The sequence below is a fragment of the Chiloscyllium punctatum genome, chromosome 37 (genome assembly GCF_047496795.1).
Source record: "Chiloscyllium punctatum isolate Juve2018m chromosome 37, sChiPun1.3, whole genome shotgun sequence".
In the NCBI taxonomy this organism is placed as follows: Eukaryota; Metazoa; Chordata; class Chondrichthyes; order Orectolobiformes; family Hemiscylliidae; genus Chiloscyllium; species Chiloscyllium punctatum.
Window position 1 is genome coordinate 47,018,137 of NC_092775.1, and position 27,576 is coordinate 47,045,712.

The following is a 27,576-nucleotide window of genomic DNA, read 5'->3' on the forward strand; positions in this document are numbered from 1 at the left end:
GTAGGCCCATTCTACCTTTACCTGGTCTGGTCCAGCCTCCAGATTCAATAACTGCAGAAGCCACTGTTCAAGAAACCTTATAAGCTGGCCGCTGCCTTCCCGTTCGGGAAGGCCCAGCAAACGAATATTTTTTCGACGACCTCGATTCTTGAGGTCGTCAGCGTGATTCTCTAAGGTCCAGACTTGCTGCTCAAGAGTCCAGACACGATCCAGGGCCGATTCTGCAATGGCCTCGGAGGTTGCGGCCTTTAGCTCCGCCCCTCCAACTTGGCATTCAATTTCTTTGATGTCTCAGCTGTGCTTTTGTAGTGCAGCCGCGAATGAATTCCATCGACTTCGGGACTCTTCTATGAAAGCATCGATCTTCGCGTTGAGTTTGGATATTATTTCCACAAGGCTCGCCACCGTCGGTAAGTCCCCCGGGGCGACTGCAGACGCCTCTGCTGCGGTGGGGGAGGTGCTCCTGTTTGCTGAGAACTACAGGCTCCTTTCCCCCCTAGTCATTTTTATAGGAGACTGAACTGTATAAATTTAGTACTAAACCACTAATTACATTAAATAAAAACTATTTTTCATTAATTTGGTGAGTGTGGTGGAGGAGGGTGACCCACTTTGCCTAGGTCTTGGGAGGAGCACTATAGACTCAGACCTGCTGAGTCACCGCCATCTTGGATCCCCGGAGAATAGTTTTAAATGGATTTAGTACCTAGACAGAATGAGAGCTTATCAAGTTTTATTTCTGCAGTACTCATTTTTTTTGCCTTTGGTGCTATGCAAAAACTCAAAACAACTGCAGTGGACAGTAATCTGCTGTGCACAGTGAAGTGCCAGAATTGGATAATAGCCTGGATTATGGACGCTTATTACAAGACCATTTTATGCAGAGATTTATTAAAATAAAATGGTTAGGAAGGTATTTTCTTAATTGGGTCACAAGGATTGTGCAAAACCTGCATTTAAAAATGAAAACTTTTGGCACCCAAAAGATCTTGCATTTATTTTTCGCATTTTGAATCAGGTTATGCTGATCATGTCACGCATCTACTCAGCCACTTTCAAACCTGATTCTGCTCGAACAGAAGGGGAGATTGAAAAAAAAAACAGGTGTTGCAAGCAGGCATTTACAAATATTGAGTGAATAAGAAGTATTTATAATCAGTGAAATGTTTCTTTAATTCACAAATTGTTTCATGGCTGTGAGCATGACTTTTGCAACATTACTAATCCTGATCAAGTAACTGGGTTTTCTTTAGTTTTCACTTGTGTGAAATCTTTCTGAACTAGGTTTTATTGAAAGAAAACTATAATTAAAAATTAAGTCTCAGCTCCTTTACTCAGAATGTAATGCAAGAAAATAAATATTATTGGCCTTTATGTTTACTTGGGAGAAAGTGAGGACTGCCAATGCTGGAGATCAGAGTTGAGAAGTGTGGTGTTGGAAAAGCACAGCAGGTCAGGCAGCATCCGAGGAGCAGGAGAGTTGAGGTTTCAGACATTAGCCCTTCATCAGGAATGCCAGGGGTGTGACTGGAGGATGGTGGGAGACTGAGGCTGAGAGATAAATAGGAAGGGGGTGGGGGGGAGGAGGTGGGACTTAGGGAAGGTAGCTGAGAACGTAATAGGTAGATACAAATGGGGGGTGATGGTGATAGGTCAGATAGTGGGAAGGAAGATAGACAGGTGGGACATTTGAAGAGGGGAGTGCCGAGTTGGAGGGTTGGATTTGGAATGAAGTTGGGCGAGGGGAGATGAGGAAACTGTTGAAATTTGATGCTGATACTGTGTGATTTGGAGGGTCCCAAGGTGGAAGATGAGGCGTTCTTCCTCCAGGATGTCCCCCCTCCTACTCCATCAAGGACATGCAGGTGCTGGGCTTCTTCCACCATCAATTCCTAGCCACCTGATACCTGGAGGAAGAACACCTCTCCTTCCACCTTGGAACCCTCCAACCACATGGCATCGACGTTGATATTCACCAGTTTCTTCATCTCCCCTTCCCCGCCTCATTCCAGATCCAACCCTCCAACTGAGCACCGCCCTCTTGAATTGCCCCACCTATCCGATCCATCCTCTCCTCCAACCTATCACCATCACCCCCACCTGCATGTACCTATCGCCTTCCCAGCTACCTTCTCCCCCAGCCCCAATCTCCCTTCCTAATTATGTCTCAGCCCCCTCTATTCCTGATGAAGAGTTTATGCCCGAAATGTCAATTCTCCTGCTTCTTGAATGCTGCTTGACCTGCTGTGCTTTTCCAGTGCCACACTTCGTATTTACTTAGTTGATCATATAATAGATGCTAAGCTACTTAGTTATCATCTAATAACTGTCACAGACTTCAGTTTCAAAGAATAGATTAATAGGTGTCCATTTTGGAAATGACTGGTTAATACTTGCACACAATATTTACACAAGGCTGGATGGTAAATAATTTTCTTGTTTCATTCAAAAGGCTATGGAAAGCAAACTTCTTGTAGGAGGCAAGAATATTGTAGATCACACTAACGAACAACAGAAGGTGTTGGAACAGAGGCGTCAAGAAATTGCAGAGCAGGTAACTGAAGGCAGACAATAAAGTTTCAAAAGGAAAATACTAAAAATCTGATGCTAAAAATCAGATGCTAAAAATCTGAAATAAATAAAGGAAATTCTTGAAATATGCTGCAAGTCAGGCAGTATCAGGACAAATGAAAAGTCATCTACCTGAAAAGTTAAGTCACTTCCTCGTTCCTCAGATTCTGCCTGTTCTGTTAAATATTTCCAGCATTTTCTATTTTTACTTCAGCAAAGATCCAAATGACAACTTGTTACAAATTAGAAGTGGCACTCCTGTAAGGAGTTCAAGATTATTTTGTAATTAGGGACAAGAATAATTTTTATTTGACACGCCATATTTGAGATTCTTAACTCCTTTATTTTAGCAAGTATTTCTAATTTCTTGCTCAGTTTACCCATAATTGAATTCTGTGCTGATGGCATCATTCACCAGTCTAGAACTGCTTGATAGAAAACACAAATAGCATGAATCAAACTAATGATCAGCAGGGTGTGTTGGGCAAAATGTCACAGTTCCTTGAAATATTTTATCTAAATTCTAAAATAGCCTACCCTTGTAAAATAATCCAATTTGGTGATGGATCTTGACCCTATGGCACTGACCCTACATGCCCAAGAACAGCTTGATGAATACTGGTGGGAAGTACTCAAAGAAACAAAAGAAAAATTGTCACTTTTGCTGTAGCGTATGCCAGTTTGATTCAAGTGACTCATTGCTTGCAAGAGTTCCATGAAACCTAGAATTACCTCCACTGTGGTTATTGCTCCCTTGGAGGAGGAGGAGGTGCTTAGAGCCAGTAGCTTGTCCAGTGATCCACAGATGTGACCTACAGTTTGTGTACCCCAGTCTGCACTATCTGTGTTTAACAGGTGATCAGTATAAAATTAAAATGTTTTAAATATGAAGTAATCGTGTATACTGTATAAGTATTTTCAACCAAGTTTGAAATACCATAATAAATGAATTTTTCTCATTATTACACATGTTGTTCATGTTGAGTCTTGAGTCTTTTCTGGAGGAAGCTTAAACAATTACCTTCTCTGGTGTCAAGGTTATGGCCGGCACAGTGGTTAACACTGCTGCCTCACCGCGCCAAAGACCCGGGTTCAATTCCCACCTCAGGCAACTGTGTGGAGTTTACGCATTCTCCCTGTGTCTGCGTGGGTTTCCTCCGGGTGCTCCGGTTTCCTCCTACGATCCAAAAATGTGCAGGTTAGGTGAATTGGCCATGCTAAATTGCCCGTAGTGTTAGGTGAAGGGGTAAATGTAGGGGAGTGCGTCTGGGTGGGTTGCACTTCGGCGGGTCTGTGTGGATTTGTTGGGCCGAAGGGCCTGTTTCCACACTGTCAGTAATCTAATCTAATCTAATAGTAATTTTTCACTACTTAAACCAATGATGAAAGCAGTTCAATCTTTCATCATCCTGCAGATCACCCATTGACTTCAGCAAATTGATTGATTGGTTGTGATGCCACAGCAATTAGTCTGAAGCCTGTTAACACTCTCATGATTGATCATACCAGAATGACCAACCTTCCTTTCTGTTCCCAATCAGGTTTCTGACCCTTGAATTCTCCCCTGCTTCAGCAATCAATGCTCAATCTCTTAGCTGCCACCGAATACTGATGTACTCGGAGAATGAAGGGGTTAATTATAATTATGGACGGAATACATGTGTAAGAGAAATAGTAATCGGTGTTCGGGCCAAAAGTTTGTTTTTAAAAGATTTTATCCACCATGTCATCCTCGAAATGAAGTTTTGTCCAAAAGTATAACAATAAGCGACCAAAGTTTTAGTCACCTGTGATAATATTTCCTCGTATCAAATTTCATTTAATAATGTTGCTTGGCATTTTTCACTGCATTCAAGTGCTTTATAGGTCTGAATGATTTTTTTTTCAAATTCATGTACAAGGTGAAGAGTGAAAACATTCAGAAAAATTTTGAAGTAATTTCCTCCTATTTCTTCCCTTCTGATTTCTGTGTTCAGAAACGCCGGGAACGTGAGATGCAGCAGCAAATGGAAACTCAGGATGAAGAGACGCTGGAGCTGAAGGAGACATACAGTTCTCTCCAGCAAGAAGTGGATGTCAAAACCAAGAAGCTGAACAAGGTAACATGATTTGGAGCCAAAAAAGGTTTTGTGATTTACACATGAAAGAAGTGAAACTATCACTGTATTCTAACAGATGAAAGGCTTAACAGACAATCAGTTTTTCAATGTATAATTTCAGTTACATCACACTTTAAATTTTTGCTATAAATTCTGTTAGGATTGAGCCCTCCCCTACCACCCGATGAAGGAGTGATGCTCCGAAAGCTAGGGTGCTTCCAATTAAACCTGTTGGACTATAACCTGGTATTGTGAGATTTTTAACAAGGTAACATGGGTATTGATATTCTATCATTATTTACTACTTTAAAAAAAAATTGTACAAAATAATAGTAAAGCCAATCTAAAACCTTGAAACACAAATCTCTAAGAAACTGGACTTAATTGTGGAATCAGAAGTGTGTCCACAAACAGCAACATCTTTTTTGCTTGTATTCATTCAAGTATTTGGCAGTGCTCTGTCAGATTCTGCTCGGGCAAACAGGCTAAATGGTATTTAAGATTTGAGTTTATCACATCCAAATCAATTTATCCCTTCAACATGTGAGCAAAGTTAGAGATAAGTTTCCTTGATCCAAAAAAAAATTAGGCAGTGGTGCTAGTTTTGTCATTTCAGCAAATACCCTTGATAAACAAGAGGATGCATGGTCAATCGATATGTTAAACCTCACTGGCAACAGCTTCTCATTTTAAACATCTTTTTCTGCTCAAATATGTGAATCTGTGTGCTTTTGTCTGTGTGGCAAGAGTAGCACCACATTACTTTCTTACGATTTTTAGCAACCTAACTGGTTGTTGGGCTTTTAAGAAGAATGTTGGAGATCCAAAATGGTGGCGACTGGAGATACAAGATAGTGGCATCCCAGCAGGTCTGAGTCTGCAGACCTCTGCCCAAGACTCAGGCAGAGTGGGTGACCACTCTCACTTCACCTGTTAAATTATTTAAAATAGTTTTTGCCCAGCACCCTTAGCCATTTTGCATCAAACTTTAACCGTTTGGTGCTTTTTTAAAAATGACTAAGGGCAAAGGCTCCCATAGTCCTCAACAGGCAGGGATGCCCCCACCACCATTCACAGCAACAGAGAAGTCCACGGCTGCCTGGGCGAGACTTAACTGCAGAGGCGAGTTTGATCTCGGAGTTCGTTAAACTCAGAGAGAAGATCGGCACGTCCATCGAGGAGACGTGGGCTACGTGGGAGTCTATCTCAGTAATGCTGCAGAAGCATGACCAAGAGATCGGGAAACTGGGGCCGCGTGTTGGAGGGGGGAAAAACGGGCCACAGCCTCGAAGACTGCTGCTGAGTCGTCCGGGCTCTGGAGCAGCGAGTCCAGACCCTGGAGGAACATATCGACAACCTCGAGAATCGATTCGGAAAAATATTCAGTTGATGGGCCTTCCCAAATGGGAGGAGGAAGGCCAGCTTATGGATTTCCTGGAGCAATGGCTCCCACAGCTGCTGAAATTGGAGTCTGAGCCAGGCCGAGTACGGGTTGAGCGGGCCCACCGGGTTGCTGTACGCAGGTCCGGGTTGGGCCAGCGCCCCCACCCAGCCTTGTCCTTATAGGGAAAAGCAAATGCTGCTGGAGGTCTCCAGAGTCTTTGGGAAGGGTCCCCATCCCATGATGTACAAGGGCTCCAAGATAATATTGTTTCAGGACTTTTCTCCGGTTGTGGTCCACAAGAGGAGGGCATTTGACAAGGTGAAGAAGCATCTGAGAGACTTAAATATTTGACATTCCCTGCGATATCTGGCGACGCAGCGCTTCAGTCATGGAGGTTCTGTGTAGAACTTTGGATCACTGGAATAAGTAGAATTCCTGGAGGCTCTCAAATAGATTGCAGGACTTGAATTGTATGGACAACAACTTTATTTTGCTTCCCCCCCCCCCCCCCATCTTTCCTTCTTCCTCTCTTCCTCTTTCTTTTCTCCATCTTCCCTTTGGAGGTGAGGGGGTTCACACCTAATTGTTTCTTCAGTCTCTTATCTATAGCTCGCATGGTTTATCTGATTATTGGGGGATGTCTGTGGGGTTTCTTTTTTTTTCTTATTTAGTTGATTAATACTTGCTGAGATTGTAATTTTGTAATCTTATATGTTTTTATCTTGTGCTGTTTTGTTAAGTATATCTAGGTGATAGTGGAGGTGTGCTGGGTGGGCCGTCCACTTTTAACTTCGGTTTTATAAGATACTGGAATTTACTTATTTTAGATTGTAATGCCTGGGCCGAGGGCAGGGCCCTAGCTGGGAGAGGTTATGGCAGGGTTATTGGAAGGTAGTAGTGCCCCCTGTGAGCAAGGGGGAACATTTTCCTCTAAATATACTTTGTTATTTTTATTTAGGAGTAGTTCTTAGTTTTGATTTAACTGTTTTAAAAATTTTTTTTACATGTGAATTGTTTCTGGTCTGTATTCAATATCTTTTAGGTGGGGTTCTTCCTTCTGGGGGGTCTCTGGCTTGCCTGTACGATTATGGCTAGCCATTCATTTAGGTGGTGTACCTGGAATGTCAAGGGGAGCCACTCGCCATCAAAAGGAAAAAGATATTATCAAGCCTTAAGAAAGGGTTGATGTAGCTCTCTTAAAGGAGACACATCTACTTAATCAGGAGCACTCGAAGCTGCAACAGGACAGGTTTGGCCAGGTGTTCTTTTGATCTTTCAGCTCAAAAAGTAGGGGAGTAGCCATTTTTATTCAGAAGAATCTTCCCTTCCAAATACTAAGCCAGATAAAAGATGAGTCTGGACGGTATATATTGATTAAAGCCCTAATATATGGAGAGGAATACAGGATTTTGAATCTTTATTCCCCCCCCCCCCTCTCTATTACACCCTTTTAAATTTGTAATGGAAATGTTCTCTAAGTTGATGGCTTTCGGGGCCCGCCATACAATTATAGGGGAAGATTTTAATTGTATCATTGACCCAGAGACAGGATACCTCAGAGCTCTGCCGGCATATCTTTGAGATCTGGAGAGAACATAGAACATAGAACATAGAAGAATACAGCGCAGTACAGGCCCTTCAGCCCTCGATGTTGCGCCGATCAAAGCCCACCTAACCTACACTAACCCACTATCCTCCATATACCTATCCAATGCCCGCTTAAATACCCATAAAGAGGGAGAGTCCACTACTGCTACTGGCAGGGCATTCCATGAACTTACGACTCGCTGAGTGAAGAACCTACCCCTAACATCAGTCCTATATCTACCCCCCCTTAATTTAAAGCTATGCCCCCTTGTAATAGCTGACTCCATACGTGGAAAAAGGTTCTCACTGTCAACCCTATCTAACCCCCTAATCATCTTGTAATGATTGTAATGAGAGCTGGCGGATCTGAGTAGGGAGTTGGGGCTGGGAGATGTGTGGAGGTGTCTCCATCCTGAGGGTAGAGACTTTACTTTCTATTCTAACCTATACAAGTGCCATACTAGAATCGATTTTTTTTTTTTGTCCCCTCGAACCTTTTGCACTCAATATTGTCCAGTAAAATAGATAATATAACTATTTCTGACCATTCTGCAGTGTATATGGAGGTTAAGTGATGATGGAATAGGTCCCTGATATTGGCGTATGGACCCTTTTTTATTGAAGGATAACAAGTTCATAAAATATTTTTCGCAGGAATTTAAAACCTTCTGGGATATCAACTCAGACATGGCCAGTAACCCCTCGACAATGTGGGAGACCGCCAAGACATACATGCAAGGCCTGGCCGTCTCATATTCTGCAGCCTGGAAAAGACAGAAGGGAGAGCAACAGCATCTGCTCGAGGCTCGCCTAAAGGCAGCTGAGACAGCGTATGTTGATAGGCCCTCCATTACTAAACTACAGCGGATCACACCCATTAGGGCAACCTTGAATACCACACTTAGTGAAACAGCAAAGAGGGAGATAATATTCGCGAAGCAGAAGCTATTTGAATACTGTGATAAGCCTGGAAGGTATCTAGCCTATCTTGCCAGAAAGAAAAAGGCTCCCCAAGCCATTACATCTAGTAGACAGAGTACTGGTGCCCTGACTTATAATCATAAAAAAGATCAATGCAGCCTTTAGGAAGTACTATTTGAATTGTATAAGTCGCAGGACTGTGAGGACAGAATGAGGAAGATGGAGTCTTTCTTTAAAAGTCTGGCCCTCCTAGGCCTAACCTCAGAGCAGGTGTTGTTCTTGAGCAACCCAGGAAGTACAGGAAGCGGTGAAGCAGCTTCAGGATGGCAAAGCGCCTGGACCAATAGATTCCAGGCTGAGTTTCATAAAGAATTTATAGGAGAACTGGCCGGGCTACTTATAAATATATGTAACTATTCATGTAGTCAGGGCTGCCTCCCTCCTTCCCTGAGAGAAGCAAATATTTCTCTCCTTCTTAAGAAGGGAAAGACCCCAGAAGACTGCTCCTCATATAGACCCATATACTTGTTAAATGTGGATTTTAAAATTCTCTCAAAAATGTTAGCATTAAGACTGGAGAAGGTCTTACCATTCATTTATATAAAAAGACCAAACTTATAAACTGTCACAGATCAACTAATAACATAGAAGAGTCTTAAATATGGCACAAGCTTGCCAGCAGGGAGTGATACCAAGTTTAGTTGTCTCCCTTGATGCAGAGAAAGCATTCAGAAGGGTAGAATGGCCATATCTCTTTTATACACTGGAATGGTTCGGCTTTGGAGAGGTCTTTGCTAAATGGATCTCAGTGTTACATAATGATCCCAAAGCAGCGATGATCACCAACGGCTTACGTTCGGATGGCTTTAGCGGTGGTAGAGGTTGTTGTCAGGGATGTCCTCTCTCACCATTATTATTTACGCTAGTGATTGAGCCGCTGGTGGAAGCTATACGAACTGACCCTAACACAACGGCTCCAGAGATTGGATCGGGCAAGCACAAAATTACACTCTATGCAGATGATATCCTCATTTTCTTAAGTGATCCTTTAACATCTGTGCCCCGCCTAATTCAAGTGGTCAATTTATTTGGCATGTTGTCAGGCTACAAAATCAATTTTATGAAATCTGAGGGCGTGCCACTGGAAGGTCTTGTCAGTATATCTAATTTTCCGGATGGATCCTGTTTTCCCTTTTGGTGGTCGCTAGAAGGCTTTCTGTACTTTCATCACCGGCACTTGGTCAGATATATAAAGCCAATTTTACACACTTATTAAGGAAAATAAGACAAGACCTTCAATGCTGGGAAGATCTCCCTATATCTTGGTTGGCAAAGTAGCCTTGGTTAAGATGAATATTTTACTTCATCTTTTATACCCTATGCGAATGTTTCCCTTGATGCTGCTGAGACAGGTGCTGCGTAAGCTTTATTGTTGGCTCAGCTTCTTTATTTGGAATCATAAACAGCCCTTATCAAATTAGAAAAGCTGCAGCTTCCACAAGTAATGGGAGGGCTGGACTTTCCAGATTTCAGGAGTTACCAACTGAGCTCTTATATAGCTGATTGGGTCTCTTGTGACCCACAATCAATTTGGTTAGATATTGAGGCCTCCCAAGCAAAATGTCCCCATATCAATTTATTATTTATGGACAAGATGAGAATTATTACGGATTATTGTAAAAGCCTTATTGTAGTAAATACAATTAAAGCTTGGAGGATAATGTGACAAGATGAGGGTAACCTGCAAAAAACCTCCCCTTATACCCCTATAGTGGGAACATGAGGATTCCAGCCAGGGCTGACTGATGCTATATTCAAAATCTGGGAGTCCTGAGGTATTTCCTGCTGAGGAGATCTGTTTGATGGGGAGGTCATGATGTCCTTTGAGCAACTGTGCCAGAAGTTTGGGCTACCCAGCAGGGACCTCTTTCAGTATTTTCAAATACAAGACTTTATACAAAAGAAGACCATACTGATAGGGAAATCAGATAGGGAAAGGAGAGTGCTTCTGCCAATGGGTCCGCCCTCGGTCAGTACTCTCTACTGCCAAGAAGGTATCGAAGGACATGGAATGGTTATATAAAACCTGGAAGGAAATGGAATGGTTATATAAAACCTGGAGGCAAGAATTAGGGTTGGAAATCTCCTGAGAAATGAGGGAGGACGCCTGGGAAAATGCTGGGAAGATCTCTATCGGTAACAGAACTCTGGCTACTCAATTGAAGATACTTCACAGGGCTCACAAGATACCTGAACGAACGTTCAAGGCAGGAGCATCTCTGATGTGTCCTAAATGCATAATCGAAGTTGGTACTCTTACGCATTGTCTGTGGAATTGCTATAAGATCCGTAGGTATTGGGACAGAGTAGCGAATGCCTTGACAAAGATTTTGGGTATGAAGATTGGATTGGAGCCAGTGTCCCTATTCTTGGGGTCCCCAAATTTCCCCTCTTTGGATGTATACGGGAGGAATTTATTCTCTATCCTTTCCTTTTGTGCAAGGAAAAATGTTTTAGTGAATTTGGGTATCTGAAGGTCCCCCAGGATTTTCAAACTGGTATTGGTTAGTCATGGAATTTATCCCCCTTGACTTCCTTATGAATATGGTGCACCAAAAAATGGAATTATTTTACAGAACATGGCAGCCCTTTTTGAACTATACTGACACAGGTATTTCGACCATATTGTCCAGGGCCTTTGTTTAGCCATGGTAATGGTTCTGGCTGGTTTAGGGGCCCCTGGGAGGAGGAATCCCGTATAAATACGGGTTTTGTTATGACTTGATATAAATCTATTTTGAGTATTTATTTATTTATTTATTTACTTATTTGTTTATTGTTAGTAATGTATGATATCTTATTTTATGCTTTGTTTGTAGAATAGATTAGTTTTTTAAAATTTCATATTGGTGTTATTATATTGTAAAGTGAAATATACTAGTTTGTAATATTTTTGTAATTTTGTAAAAAATCTTTTTCAATAAAAATATCTATTTTAAAAAAAAAGAATGTTGACTACAACTATAAGTTCATAAGGTTTGATAAGAACGAGGTTGTGAAAGAAAAAAAAACACTAACCAAATAGCTTTATGAACATGGCATTACCTATATTCCTATCCCACCTACTTTACTGAGCATCAGACGCCTTCCCCAACCTTTGGTTAAAAAGGACCCAAGTACAGTTGTGATTATCGTTATGATCCCCAATTCTGTTCTGCAGTCAATAATCAAACTCCCTTTTTAAGGTTTCAATTGACTCCAAATGTTATCTTTCCACCAGTCTGCTTTCCCCTCCATTATTCTGTGGGCAGGCAATATGTATTCCCCCATTGCACAACCTTACTTGCAACTGCAAATTTTATACTTGTGTTTTCTATGCCTGTGCTCATCTTTCAAATTGAGCAACTCGCTTATTTGAAGCCTTTCTAGTATTCAGTATGTTGAATCCTTGCAACATCTATGACCAGATCCAGAACATGTGAGCACGGAATAAAAGATGGACAGGAAAAGGTCTGCATGTCCATCCAGCTTGTATCACAAATGTGACTTGCCCATCACTATACAAAAGTCAAGGGGATCAAAATAGTATGCTTTATTTTACAGTGTATGGTCCTGCAAATACATATAACTAATTTTGTCTAAGCTTTTGCTTTCATAACATATTTTAATCATTTGAACTACCCTTCAAATCTGAGAATCACTTTGATCACTCCTATGTGAACTGTTTCTTGTGTATCAGCATAAAACGTCGGGTTAGGGTGGCAAAAAGTGTATATACTTCAAAATTAGTATCCAATTAACGTATGCAATGTTAATTTGGTTTATATTGCCATATAGCTCAGTAATGTGTTCATTGATGACTGTTTCATATTGATTATGTATTGTCACAATAGAGATGGCTGATTACTTCCAAATGATTTTCCTTTTTTTAATCTGCCTTTTGATTTGAATTAAAATTATTTAATGTGATGTACTTTTTATTAGGTTAGATTAGATTCCCTGCAATATGGAAACAGGCCCTTTGGCCCTGCAAGTCCACACCGACCCTCGGAAGAGTAACCCACCCAGACCCATTCCCATACCCTAAATTTACACTGACAAATGCATCTAACACTATGGGCAATTTAGCATGGCCAATTCACCTGACCAGTACATCTTTGGATTGTGGGAGGAAACCGGAACCCAAGAAAAAGTCTTTGCCTATTTATCTTATCCATGCCCCTCATAATTTTGTAAACCTGTATAAGGTCACCCCTCAGCCTCCGACGCTATCATGAGTCATGTTAAAAGATGTAGAAACTTATAATTGGTTCTCATCTCTTCCTGTGAAACAGCAGTGCTAACCACTGAGCCACAATGCACATTTGCTATTGTGTTTCTTTCCAATGAAAAATTAATTCGTATCCATCTGCCATACTATGATCAACCTATACATTTGGTTTAGGCAGTACAGTATTTGTTGACACCAAAAATTGTGGGCAGCTGTGCACGTGCAGGGAAGTGTGCATTCAGTGTTGGGGAGAGGGTTTATGGGCGGGGAACGAAATCCCCAGAGTGAGAAGGGAAGAGGAAGAGAGCCAAGGGGCCAGGATAGGGGTGGGGGATCAACAAGGAGTTGGTTGAAGCCTCAGTTAGCATAATCACCTTTTCTACTTTTTAATTCCACATGTAAATTTGAAAACCAGTTTTAAACTAAATATAAAAACAAAACAACCTTGACTCTGTTTATAGTGCATATTTCTAATCTATATGCAAATTAAAAATTAGATATTTTGTAACATGATTTTACTTGATAAGCCAATTTATTTCACTATTAAAACTGTTCATTATAGTAAATATTTTCTTATGATAACACTTAATGTTATATTTAGAAATTGAATTCAATGCCATCATGTTAATCAAATGTATTTGTATTTTTGACATAAAACAACTGAGCACACTAAGCAATAACTAGCTTTGTTATCATGCACACCGGTTTTGATTTGCTAAATCTTCTCTAAGCTTATGAAGCATCTTAGAATCCTAGCGATGTACAGCACGAAAACAGACCCTTCGGTCCAACACATCCATGCCAACTAGATATCCCAACCCAGTCTAGTCCCACATGCCAGCACCCGGCCCATATCCCTCTTAAACCCTCCCTATTCACATGCCTATCCAAATGCCTTTTAAATGTTGCAATTGTACCAGCCTCCACCACTTCCTCTGGCCGCTCATTCCATACACGTACAACCCTCTGCGTGAGAAAGTTTCCCCTTAGGTCTCTTTCATATCTTTTCCCTCTCACCCTAAACCTATGCCCTCTAGTTCAATTTAATTTAGCAGCTGCTGCTTTTGATTGGATGAACTGTAATATGGTGTAATTTTTTTGGTCAGAACTTTTTAGCTATTTTAAAAGCTAATGCTTCTCTCAAGTGACTACCGAACAAGAGGAGTGATTAACATTTTATTCTTATTGTGTAATTTGAACAATTTCTTTTGTTAGTTATTTGCTAAGCTCCAGGCAGTAAAAGCTGAGATTCATGATCTGCAAGAGGAACACATCAAAGAACGACAAGAGCTGGAACAAACACAGAATGAACTAACCAGGGATCTCAAGCTAAAGTACGTACTGGTATCAGAAAGTGATATCTCAAGCTGAAGGATGTAATGCTTAAATTCCCTTCTTCAACAATCATTTATTTTAAAATTCTTCCAGTAAGTCATCTGTTGTTTAACATGAGTTTACTTGTTTAATTTTTCTACAAAAAGTGAATTATTTCACTAGTGTGGAACATTAACTTCTAAGTTAAAAGAACAGTTCAAGAAATCTTGATGTTTTCTTTGAAAAGTAGTGACTTGTTGAAATGTTTCAATTGATGATAGAATTTGACATTGATTCAGACAGATTATACTTCATGGTATAAAGATCAAAATCCAGGTAGCATCTTTTCAAAAAAGAACTGGAAGAAAGCTTTTCAGAATTTAATGAGCAAAGTGTTTTGTGGAGTAGATTATCTGACAAATAATGTTGGATGAAAGTAAAAGAGAAGCAAATCACAAAAAGATTTTTTGTTGTTATTCAGTGATTTCTTTTGACCACCAATAGCCTTCTCCTACCCCAACAAAAGTCATGTTTATTGTCGTCGATTGCTTGGTAATAAAACCTTAATGAGAATGACTTGGCTAACACAGCTGGACATAAATTTCTAATATTATTCATGCATACTGAAAGTGAACATCCATTTAATTTGTTTTCTTGAAATTTATCTTTCACTTGTATCTGAACAACATATTTCTGATTATTTTAAGGCACCTTGTAATTGAGAACTTCATTCCTTTGGAAGAAAAGAATAAAATAATGAACAGAGCTTGTTTCGATGATGAAGAGGACCAGTGGAAGACCCAACCCATTACACGCATTGAAGGGTGTGGTATCGTATTTATATTTAGGTTTTTGTAGAAATTATCAAACAAGCTAAATGTTTATGCTGCCTTGAATCTCCTCCCACCTTCTCCAGCTAACTTATATTAATTATGTTCCTTCCTCTGTCAAGTAATTATCTTAGCGCTAAATACATCTGTGCTAAGTGCATGAGTAATGGAGCAAATCTTAAACGGCTCCCTATATTTTGCTCTATCTTTCTTATCTAGTATTGTCCCTTTCAGTTTCAGTAGTGAATACCGAGGCAGAGGAATTATTCATTACTCCTGTCGTTTCACTGTCATTATCTGTGTGGCTAAATTGTGCATTGCTTATTGGTGCTATGCTGATGTCATTTTCATTTTTAAACTTTCATCTATGTTGTCCTGTATCAGTTTCAAAAGTAACAGCAAACTCTGATGATACATCAATCATTGCACTTCTTGCCTGCTGTCCTCTTTCTCACATAGTGTCCTCGCCTAATACTCAGTCCCTCATATATAGAACATTGAGTTAGATTATGGAAATAAATCTCTTTATCTTTGATACTTTAGTACAGATGTCACACTTGCAGTTTTACATGATGCCAGCTCAGTCATCGTATTGCACTATCTTGTGTGTTTATTAAAAGTACTGTTAGGAGTACAGAAGAACCTCGATTATCCGAAGGACACAGGCAGGGGTTATTTCATCCGGTTGGTCAAATTCCAGATAATCGAATGCCGAATAACACAGTTTAGCCAAGCATCAAGACCTTGCGATCTTGCCAGATAATCCAATATTTGGATAATACAATGTTGCAAAATGGAGGTTCCTCTGTATTTAAATATTAAGTGCCTTTATTTTGTAGAAAATTCACTAAATTTTTACTGCATTAAATAAAATGCCATTTAGACTGATTTTAATCTGTTTTGTGCCTGGGATACGCTTGCTTCCCAGATGCACAACAGAGGCAAGATGAGCAGTAATCTTTGGTGCTCAGGTTTCTGATTCCATGAAGGTATGCATGGCTTTTTGAAGGTTTCCAAAGGAAGAGTGGTGAAAGCAAATAAATAGTATGGATAATGAGCCAGTTTGTTACAACAGGGGGACACAATGGCTGAGTGTTATTAACTCTGGACTCTAAATCCAGAGACTCAGGTAATGATCTGGGGCCTAGGTTTGAATCCTACCACAACAGATAGTGGAATTTGAATTCAATAAAAATTCTGGAATGATGACCATGATTGTTGTTTGTCTCAAAAACCAACTGGTTCGCTAGTGTTCTTTAGCAAAGCAAACCACCAATCTTACCTGCTCTGACCCACATGTAACCTCCAATCTCCAGTGTAATTGGATGGGTAATAAATGCTGGCGTAGCCCTCGTCTTGTGAATGATTTTTTTAAAAACAGTCTGTTTATTCTGTCCAAGGTTTTGAAAACCTCAAGCAGAGCTCCACTCGGCCACCTTCTCTCCATGGAGAACAGTCCCAACTTCTTCAATCTATCCTCATAGCTGAAGTTTCTCATACCAGGAACTATTCTAGTAAATCACTTCTGTAGTGTTACCAGTGTATTCACATCTTCCTTATTATGTGACATCAACTAGTGTACACAGTAGTCTGGCTGAAGTCCAACAAGATATTTTTCAAATCACATTCTTGACGATGTTTTTAAAATCACATTCTTGACAGTGTTTTTACAGTGAAGTAGGTAGAACTTAACTGGTCTCTTGGTTCAGTGTTAGGGACACTACCACTGCACCACAACAGCCATCACTCCGAGGTAGAGATGATATGTGTAAGTATTGTCTACCACCTACAAATCAGTAATAATTAAAATATAATTGATTCTACAATTCTTGTGACATAGTGATAGTGTCCCTACCCCTGAGCTAGGAGACTCTGCTTGAAGTCCCATCTACTCCAGAGGTGTGTCATAACTTGTCTGGACATGTTGAATTCAGAAATATCTATAGATGGATCACCTGTCGTGTCATTTTCCATAGTGTGTGCTTGGTAGCATGGCAACAGTAAATGAGTATTTATACTTCTATCCAGAGCTAGCTAGCATCTTCCAAAGTTGTGTGTGGATAGAGCTAATGTTAGGCAATGATAGCTGTTTAGATACAAGACAGAAATTCAGAAGAAATTACAATCAGATTCAAGCAGCATTGTTAGAGTCAAAGACTTGTGGCATCAATACATTAAAAGTTTTTACAACAGATCATATTATGGAACTACCAAGCTTTTGTTTGATAATTGTCACCTTCTTGGTGAAACTGTTGTTTCAGCTTTTCAACTGTAATTCCTGTTTCCATATTTCTCATTTAATTCTTGATAAAGTTTCTGAGATTCAAAGCATATTAAACAAAACTAATTGCATATTTCCCATTTCATAGTAGTACCAGATTGCATTTCAATTGACTTGTTCCAGAAAGGGTCACCAGCATGAATTCCGTGCCAGTTCTAGCCCTAACGGCTGCTAATATTCTTCTCTGTAAACCATGACTGGTGCTTTTTACATATTGCTTTAGATTTTCAACTTTCAAAATGATAAGGAATTAAACAGCAATGTATCCATGTTGTCTAAATAAACACCACTTTTTGAGAAACAGTCCACTTAATCACGATGGGAATTGACTTGACCACTGTAATTGGTGGTATGTCTTGGTGGTATGAACCCTTTTTTTATTAGGAAACAACAAATCTGGATTAACTAAGGAATACCACAAGAAGCACACCAGTTTTATTAAATAAAGATTGAATGGAAATGATAATGAAGTATATAAAACCATGTTAAGTTTTGAATATTTTTCATTTTACACTTAGCAATCAGCAGATGATGAAGCGACCTGTATCAGCAATCGGATACAAGAGACCACTTAGTAGCTATGCAAAAATGGCTTTGCTATCAAGATCAGATCCCCGATATAGAGTGAGTAAAGGAGACTGTGTGTAAATTATTGCTCCCTTTTATGGACTGTGCTGCTAAAATATTGGTTATTCACAACTAAGAAGTATTTTTAACTTCCAAAGTGGATTTGTGCCAATCACTACTATATTGAAATGAAGTTTATCTTTGTTTATTCTGTTGCAATAATCTTGGTGTATGACTGGCTTATTAATTCTAAGTTTTTATGTATATTAATTTGCAGGCTGAAAACATCTTGCTATTAGAATTAGACATGCCCAGTCGAACAACTCGGGACTATGAAGGGCCAGCCATTGCTCCAAAGGTACAGGCTGCGCTAGAAGCTGCTCTGCAGGATGAAGACGAACTTCAAGTAGATGCTTCTACATTTGATCCTCTGAGAAGTGGTAGTGCAAGAAAATCGAAGTCCAGGTGAGTACAAAATATGTCCTCTGTTGTAGAACACTTCCTTCTCTTAAATTGATAAATGTTTATCTTTTTCACTATTATAAAATGTCTCAACTGAATTAGTCCATGTGGGTTCAGATTTGAGCAAGGTAGTCAGCTCTTGATTTCAATGTCTTAGTGGACAGTGAAGAGGGTTACCTCAGATTACAACAGGATCTGGACCAGATGGGCCTATGTGCTGAGAAGTGGCAGATGGAGTTTAATTCAGATAAATGCGAGGTGCTGCATTTTGGAAAAGCAAATCTTAGCAGGACTTATACACTTAATGGTAAGGTCCTAGGGAGTGTTGCTGAACAAAGAAACCTTGGAGTGCAGGTTCATAGCTCCTTGAAAGTGGCATTGCGGGTAGTGAAGAAGGTGTTTGGTATGCTTTCCTTTATTGGTCAGAGTATTGAGTAAAGGAGTTGGGAGGTCATGTTGCGGCTGTACAGGACATTGGTTAGGCCACTGTTGGAATATTGCATGCAATTCTGGTCTCCTTTCTATCGGAAAGATGTTGTGAAACTTGAAAGGGTTCAGAAAAGCTTTACAAGGATTTTGCCAGGGTTGGAGAATTTGAGTTATAGGGAGAGGCTGAACAGGCTGAGGCTGTTGTCACTGGAGCGTCGGAGGCTGAGGGGTGACCTTATAGAGGTTTACAAAATTGAGGGGCATGGATAGGATAAACAGACAAAGTCTTTTCCCTGGGATCGGGGAATCTAGAACTAGAGGGCATAGGTTTAGGGTGAGAGGGGAAAGATATAAAAGAGACCTAAGAGGCAACGTTTTCACGCAGAGGGTGGTACGCGTATGGAATGAGCTGCCAGAGGATGTGGTGGAGGCTGGTACAATTGCAACATTTAAGAGGCATTTGGATGGGTATATGAATAGGAAGGATTTGGAGGGATATGGGCCAGATGCTGACATGTGGGACTGGATTGGGTTGGGATATCTGGTTGGCGTGAACAGGTTGGACCGAAGAATCTGTTTCCATGCTGTACATCTCTATGACTAAGAAGTAAGTGCATAATTAGCAGATGATAAGCAGGCTTCATTTATAATTTTTCTTTTGAAAAGTTCTTTGTAACTTGGAAATAGATTGACAAAACTGCTTAGTCAGTAGCTATGTTTCCTTCAAAACCATGAACCATACTTAAATGTTTTCTAAACATTGCAGTTGTATTTAAATCCTGCCAATTTTTTTTTCCATTGCAATTTTCTTTATCCATGTTTATAGTAGAAACTCCCCCCAAAAACGTAGATTTCAGCCTGATGTGCTAGACTTTAAAATTGGGGTGCTTCTGGAGCCACCTCTTCTGTTTTTTTTTTAATTGCATGTCATGTTTCAGGACTGGATTTGGCAGGACTACTGAGCATCGATCTGATCTTTGTCTATTTAATTGCTTCGCTCTGTCTTTTGCATGTTGGTTTGACAGTTTTATCATAGATATAGTCCACTGTTGTAGCTTCATCGTATTGATACTTGTTTTTAGGTGTGTCTGGTGCTGCTTTTGCATTATTTCCTACTCTTCTCATTGATCCAGTGTTGGTTCTTTGACTTGATGTAATGGTAGACTAAGAAACATGCTGCGCCATAAAGTTTATACATCGTGGTTTAATGCAGTTAAACTGTACATTGTGCCTCATGGATGTCCATTTTTGAGCTGCTTGATCTGTTCTAAATATATCCCATTTAGCATACCAGTAGTACCAGAACCCATGATTCAAGCTGTTTTCGTTGTGAAGATAAAACTTTGTTTCCAGAAAGACTGTAGGCAGTGATCCTGCAGCACACAGCGCCACACGTAGATTCCGGAGGATGGTGTGGGCAGGGGAGGGGAATGCTGACGTTTCCTCTTACCAGTGTTGTCATAAACAAATGCATCTGCTGTCGGTAGATTTGAGGCCAAGATCAATTTTTTTTTTCAAATTCATCATTCATGGGATTTGGGCATTGCTGGCTAGATGATTCTGGGTGGTGGCAAACTACTTTCTTGCTGGAAGTACATCCACGTTGCTGTTAGGAGGCAAGTTCAAGGTTTTGACCCAGTGACAGTAAAGGAACAATAGAGTTAGAGGTGAACTTGCAAATGATGCTGTTTTCATGCATCTGCTACTCTTGTCCTTCTCACAGAGGTGGGGTTTTGAAAGATGTTGTTGAAGGAACCTTGACAAGTGACTGCGGTGCAACTTGTAGATGGTACACCATGCTGCCACTGTGCATTGATGATGGTAGGAGTAAATGTTGAAAGTGGTGGATGAGGTGGCATTCAAGTAGGCTGCTTTGTCCTGGGTGGTGTCAAACTTCTTGAGTCTTTCTGGAGCTGCACTCATCCAGGGAAGTGGAAAATATTTCATTCACTCTTGACTTTTATGTTGTAGTTCTAGATTGGAGAGATAAGAGGGCAAGAGATGTCAACTTTCTGATCTACTTAAATTGAATGTGGGGATTGAATATTATTTGTCACTTGTCAGCCCAAGCCAGGATGATACCCAGGTCTTACTGTATATGGACATGAATAAGTTGATTGTTTGAGTTGCTGCACATAGTACAATCTTCAGGAAGCATCCAAACCTCTGACTTTTAGATGTAAAGCCATTGATGAAGAAGCTGAAAATGGTTGAACTTTGGAGTCTACCTTGAGGAACACCTGTGGTGATATGCTTGGACTGAAAGTATTGACCTCAAAACTCATAACTTTGTCCTTTGTATTGGTATGACTTCAACCAGCAGTAAAAAATTACCTTGTTTGCCATTCCCTATTGTTTTGCTAGGGCTTCTCAGTCATCAACTGTCAAATTCTGCTTTGATGTCAATCTTATCTCATCTCATCTCTGGAGTACAGCTCTTTCATCCATATTTGTGCCAAAGCTACACTGAGGTCAGGAGCTGAGCTGCCCTGTTAATGAGTGTGTTATTTCTTTGTAAGTGACGACCCCTTCCAACACTTTACTGATGTTTGCGAATAGTCTGATTGGACTTTTTTTGGCCACCTTAAATTTGTCCTGCTTTTTGTGCAGGGTATACCTTGGCAATTTTTCATGTTGGTTGGAGACCAGTGTTATAGCTGTTCTGGTACAACTTATTAAGGGGTGCAGCAAGTTCTAGAGCTCAAGTTTTCATGCTATTGCTGGAATGTTGTCTGTAGATTTCACATTATCTAGTGTCAACAGATTCTTGATATCATATGGAGTGAATTGAATTGTTAAAAGACTGCCATCTATGATGCTGGGGACCTCAGGAAGAGGTTGAAATGGATTCATCTGTTCAGTACTTCTGATTTGACTATGGAAGCATATACTTCAGCACTGTCTCTTGCTTTAATATGCTTAGCCCTACAGTATTGAGGATGGGGATATTTCCAAAGCTTCAACTTGTGTTAGTTGCTTAATTGTCCATCACCATTGACAACTGGTTGAGGCAGGCTTGCAGACTTAGTTCTGATCCACTAGTTGTAGGATCATTTATCCATGTGTATACAAGCTGCTTCTGGTGATTGGCATGCAAGTGGTGCTTGTTGCAGCTTCACAAGGCTGACAACTCATTTTAGGTATGCCTGGTGCTGCTTCTGGCATGCACCCTTTATTGAACTTGGTTTGATCTCCCATTTTGGTAGTAGTAGAGTGGAATTATGCTGGGCTAGGAGGTGATAGATTATGATTGAATATTGCTGATGATCCATGATGTCTTGAAGATGCCCAGTTTTGAAATGCTAGATGAGTTTGAAGTCTGTTCTGTTTGGCATGCTGGGAGTGCCATACAATAACAGACAGCAATTTGCTACAGCTGAGTAATTTACTAGGCTATTTCAGAAGTTAGTTAACACTCACCTTCATTTTTGTGTATCTAAAGTCAGGTTGGCCAGACCATATAAGGAAGGAAAACATCTTTTCTGAGAGATATTAGTAAATCAGATGGGCCAATGCAGTAATCTTTTAGTTTCTTGGCCAACATTGTTGAGGCTAGCTTTTTATTCCAGATGTATTCATTAATTCAATATAAGTTCCACCAGCTGTCTTAGTGGTGTTTGAAATTGTCTGTCTGTTGCACTCATCCTGGTTTCTGGATTACTCATTCAGTAACATGACAGCCATCACTGTCCCCAGGCCTAAATTTCAGTGTGTTTAAATTCCCCAGCTGCCATTGTGGGATTTGAATTAATGTCTCCTGATGATTGTGATTCCAGACATCTGGGTGAATGGTCAATTACATAATTATTCTGCTGCAGTTCCCACATGATTTCTATTATCAATGTAGACTTAGAAACTTATAACAGAAATAAAACAACAAGGCCAGATTGTACGATTTCATAATCTATATCTGCTCCAAATATTTATTACTCAAGATAAATTATTGTCTTCAAGTGCAGCAGAGGTCGAGTCAGCATATCTAATCTTGCAAGTAATTGTTTGGTGTTAATTGCTAACTGAAAATTTAAGCACTTAAGCTCTGTTCAGTCTTCCTCAGCTTATTCTGTTTGGTTTTTTTTACTTTAAACCTTTTCATCTATGCCTTATGAAAATTTCTAAATGCTTTGTTTCCTTTAATCTTGATTGCGCTGTTTATTTTTGAAGTAAAAGGTCGTTTTCTTAATCGTTCCCTTTAGTTTGAAGGAGGAGCCAAAGGATATCTTGTGTTTTTTTTAACATAGATCGATTAGTTTGCTTCTACGGTATCTGCAACGAAGTTAATTTTAGTAAATGTTGGATCAACAGGGATGTTTGGATGTTAAAGGCCTTTGGAGAATTATTGCGAAAAAAGTAAACCCGTTCAGTGCACAAATGCAGTCATTGGCAACCTTTTTGTTTCTGAGGCCAAGGTGCTCTTATTCTGAAAATTCTACAGTCACCCTAAAACACAACTGAAGTCATTCATTGTTTATGTTAATTATACAGTTAAACATAGTTATTTTTATTCATTCGCGGGACATGAATGTTGCTGGTTAGTGAGCATTTATTGTCCATTCCTAGTTACTTTTGAGAAGGTGGGGGTGAGCTGCCACCTTGTAGTTCTACAGTCCCGTCCAAGATAACTATAATATCTTGAATTCAGAAATTTGACCCAAAATCCTAGAATTCCCTCCCCAATGGTAGGTGCACCAACACCACATGGTCTTCAAGTGTTCAAGAACGTGACAAACAACCATCTTCTCGAGGGCATTGTGAGATGAAAATATATACTGGCTTGCCCATCAATGCTTTCAGACAAAAGCAGTTTTTGTTAAAGACTCTGAACAATGAGGTAGAAACAAAGCATTGAAAGACAAGAGACACCTAGAAGTTAGCCTCAGATTGCTTGCAGGCATGTTAATTCAATCACTCTGATCTGGTCATAAATCAAACTTCCTATCCATGTCATCCATTCATATTTCATAGTTCAGCTTTATTGGCTCATTGCACTCCAATGACCCAGAAAGTGAGGTTACAACACTGTTCAAAGCAACACTGCTTTACACAAATCATCAACAATGGAAAACAGTTTCTTTTCAGAGAGACCGGTGAAATAAATCTTATCCAGTAATCTGGTATCTGAAAGGATGTGCCTTTTTGAGTCATATTAAAATTCAGAAGATTTTCAAAATTGAAATTGACATTTTTTGATATTCAATGAATACACATTAAAGACAGATGAAGGCAGATTGTTTAAAACTCTTGTCCTGCATAAGAGTTACTTCTAACAGTTCCCTTTAAACACCTCTTCTTCTAACAGTTCCCTTTAAACACCTCTTATGGCTACCAGCCCCAACAGTAGAGAAAACCTGTACTAATAATTATACTTTTTAAAATGCAATTTTAACGTTTTAAATAACTATGCTTGTATGAATTCAAGGAGTTATCAAGATCGTTCCTCATTGTAATTTGGTTATGCAGGTATATGTTGCTGTTTATTTTGGACTGTACCTGAGTTCCCTGTTTCAAACTTAGTAAATTAGTTTGGAGTGGGTAAAATTGCCATAAGCTACCTTTAATTTGACTATTTATTAAGAAATCTCATAAACAATCAAGTACTGAAGCAATGATTTAACTTTTTACTGCATGCAGCAACCAAAATAAGACCCCTCAAGCAAATTATGCCTTACAACTCAACTTGGCTATTGTCAAATTAATGGTAGAATTTAGCCACAATTTCAACCAACAATGTCTGTCTTTGATGTCTAGGGTTTGATCCTTGTGTAATGTTGTCCTTCAAAGTTTTGCTACTGAGTCGCACTGGGTGTTACACTCTTATAAAATTTTCTTTCTTTCAAGTTTGTGATGTGACGTTATTGATGATCCTTGAGATTCTTTGATTACACTACTGGAGATTCAAGTCTGCTGCTTGCTCCCCTAATCCTTGTTACATTCAGTGTTCATTGTCTATTTGAAGACATTCGTAATTAACTCAAATTCTTCAGGACATCCTTTCTGCAGGCAGTCTTAACACCCAGTTTTTCACAAACCAACAGATTATGAAGCAGTGTTACCTCCTCTCTCCTGAGAAGCAGCTTGATCTGTTGTTTTGACTTCTTCTCCATAAGGATGGTTAATTAGCATGTTGGTTTTCATTCCTTTATAGCCATTTCTCCTTGTCCCTTTCATCTCATGGAAACACTTGATTTCAGAAAGTTATTGCTGATTCTTTCAATCCATCAAGTTAGTAAAATTCTGAAGTCTACCTTGTCACAGTGAGGTGGCATACAGTTGGTTCTGCTATAACACGTGTTTCTTCAATGTAAATTGGCTATAACACACAGTTGAAGAATTTAGATCATTATTTGTAGAATCCAAATTTTCCTTACCTATATTGGTTTTAACGCGGTTCCAGCCCCATTGGTTTAAATGGTTCTTCTATTATGCAATTTTTGTACAACGCTGGATGGTGCGGTAATGTAACTATCACATTATATCAGAATAGACTGTATTCTTCATGAAGAATGCTTTTGCTAACTCTAATTATGTTTCTGTTGTCTTCAGGCCAAAAACTGGAAGAAAAATTGGCCCTTCGTCTTCAATTGGCTCTGGAACCCAGCTCTATCCACAGTCTCGCGGACTTGTTCCCAAGTAAACCTCATCTCCCAAAGATGTAGCTTGTCAGCAGGGAGAAAGAAAATTAGTCGATAAACTATATCTTAAGCCTAATTTTAGTCTGACCCCTCACATTAGAAATATAGCTTGAATACAGGTTAAAATTTTACATTTCTTTTGTTTTTACAGTGTAAATCATTCCACTGTGAGACTAGGATACCTTCCTAAGTACCCACAGCTCTGAATCTGACAAAATTATTTGTTTCATAATATAATCCAAGTGGATAGTGCCACTGCTTGCTGCTACAGAACCACGTCATCCTATATATTATATATCAAAAGAATACCTCACATTTTATGAGGCAATTTATTGTATTTAAAGATTTCTTATAAATGCTGCATAACTTTGTCTTTAATTTATTAGATTTTCTTGTTGCAAAGTTGAATGTAGATACAGTAGATTTGAACTTTTGTTATTGTATAGTTGGTAATTTTCAGACTTTTTATTACTGTTTAATTTGGCTGTTAAATGTTTAGTATAATTTTTTTCAGACCTGAATATAGTAATAAACAATAAAGCTGGCCAACGGTCTGACATTACAAAACACAGTTAGCAATTGTTGCATATTTAGGGGATATCTATGGATGATCAAATAACCAGATTTACTTGAAAAATATCAGCCTTCTACTCAGCATAGCTTCTCTAAAGCATATTTTGTAAAATTTCAAATCCGAAGCCTTTTAATCAGGCTGTAAAAGTGGCTTATTAGTTTAGCAGCAAGGGATATCATTGAGGAGTAAATGTGATTTAACTTATTTTTGCATTCTGCCAGTATAAGGTCATAAACAATTTTCAAGTTGTTGCTTCTGATTATCAATAACACTTGTACACTAACTTTTTACAAATCTTCCTGCAGTGATATTTGTTTCTTTTTCAGATTACCAAGAATGTCTCCTAACTCAAATTCTAAAATATGTTATACTGGTACTTCCAGTCACCTCTAAACTTGATGAAACATTATAATGTCACATGATGTCATATTTATTCCTTGCAACAACTAACTCCATTAGTTAGTGATGTGCAGCAAATTATCTATCATTCACAGTCTCATTTGTCAGAATCACTGATTGGAAAATAAATCATGCTGATTTTCATGTCTGACCTGTAATTCTTTAAATAAGGCCTTGTTGTAGAAATGGAGATTTTCTAAATTTCCCCCAAATAATTGGTGTCAGTTTGAGTGTTTTACTAAATGATTTTAAGTAGCCATATTAAAATGTTACTCACTTTTTCAGTTGGTGCTTTTGTTGCAATTATTTGCATATTTTAAAGCATAATGTCTGGTGGTTCTTTATATTACAAGTCAAATTACATTGTAGCATTCAAAATCAAGTAAGGGATTAGGAATATGAAAGGGGATGACTGAGAGTTCAATTGAAGCTGAGTAGTAAATGGCCCTGATTTAAAGAGCAAAGTGAGTGCGATCACCATTCTTAGATGGTACAGGACTTCCATTATAAAGAAAATCATCTTTTATTGCCTTTTCCAGAAAAAGTGATATTTATGTTGATGAATGTTTTTAGAAACTCAACATGACATCAGATTTGACAGTCACCTCATTTGATGCTGTTCTTAATAGCAAATATTCTTCAGAGGATCTTGCCCATTGTATTATTGGCTGGAAGTCCATTTTGTGTTCAAGTGTATCCTCATTAAGGTATTTGTTTCACTACTTCATCTTGAAAAATGTGGGAATCTGTATGGAGGTTGTTACAATGCACTTTATTTTCTTTTAAAATCAATACATAAAGTGGCCATTTCCATTAAATGCTCAAAAAATAGATTGAGTTTACATATTTGGCACTGTTCACAGACTTATGTTATTAAAAAGTGTGCATTTTGTTGAACACTTACACTTTCATTGCTATTTTTCAAACTCCTATATCAATTACACATAGGGTGAGAAAGAGAGAAATTTTAAAGGTTTTACAATGTTCTAACAAGATGCAATATTTTAAAATTTGAGGTTAGGTTTTATGTGTCTTGATCAAGCTTCCAATATATGGGAAAGGAATAAAAAAAAGTTTGCAACTAGATTACTTTCCCAGAAGGAATCAGTGTTTAAATGTACATCTTGTAGTGGATTCATGGATGTGAGGAGCAGGACATGGAAGGCGTGGGTTACAGCAGCTTTCCTAATATTATCTCTATTTCAGATATTAAATGTGAGATTTTAAGTGAGCAAAGTCTTAGTATTACTAATTTG

The 27,576-nt window shown here is 39.1% G+C and overlaps 1 protein-coding gene across 2 annotated transcripts in view; it reads left to right on the forward strand.

Annotated features, from left to right (window-relative positions):
- kif3b (kinesin family member 3B) overlaps positions 1-27,219 on the forward strand; it is a 44,650-nt gene extending 17,431 nt beyond the window's left edge. For both annotated transcript variants that reach the window (XM_072556766.1, XM_072556767.1), the window contains 7 exons: positions 2,453-2,554; positions 4,548-4,670; positions 14,048-14,166; positions 14,854-14,970; positions 17,776-17,881; positions 18,102-18,289; positions 25,259-27,219. In XM_072556766.1, the coding sequence (XP_072412867.1) occupies positions 2,453-2,554; positions 4,548-4,670; positions 14,048-14,166; positions 14,854-14,970; positions 17,776-17,881; positions 18,102-18,289; positions 25,259-25,349 (846 nt within the window). In that variant the 3' untranslated portion in view covers positions 25,350-27,219. The remainder of the gene's footprint in view (positions 1-2,452; positions 2,555-4,547; positions 4,671-14,047; positions 14,167-14,853; positions 14,971-17,775; positions 17,882-18,101; positions 18,290-25,258) is intronic.
- Positions 27,220-27,576: the final 357 nt, after the last annotated feature.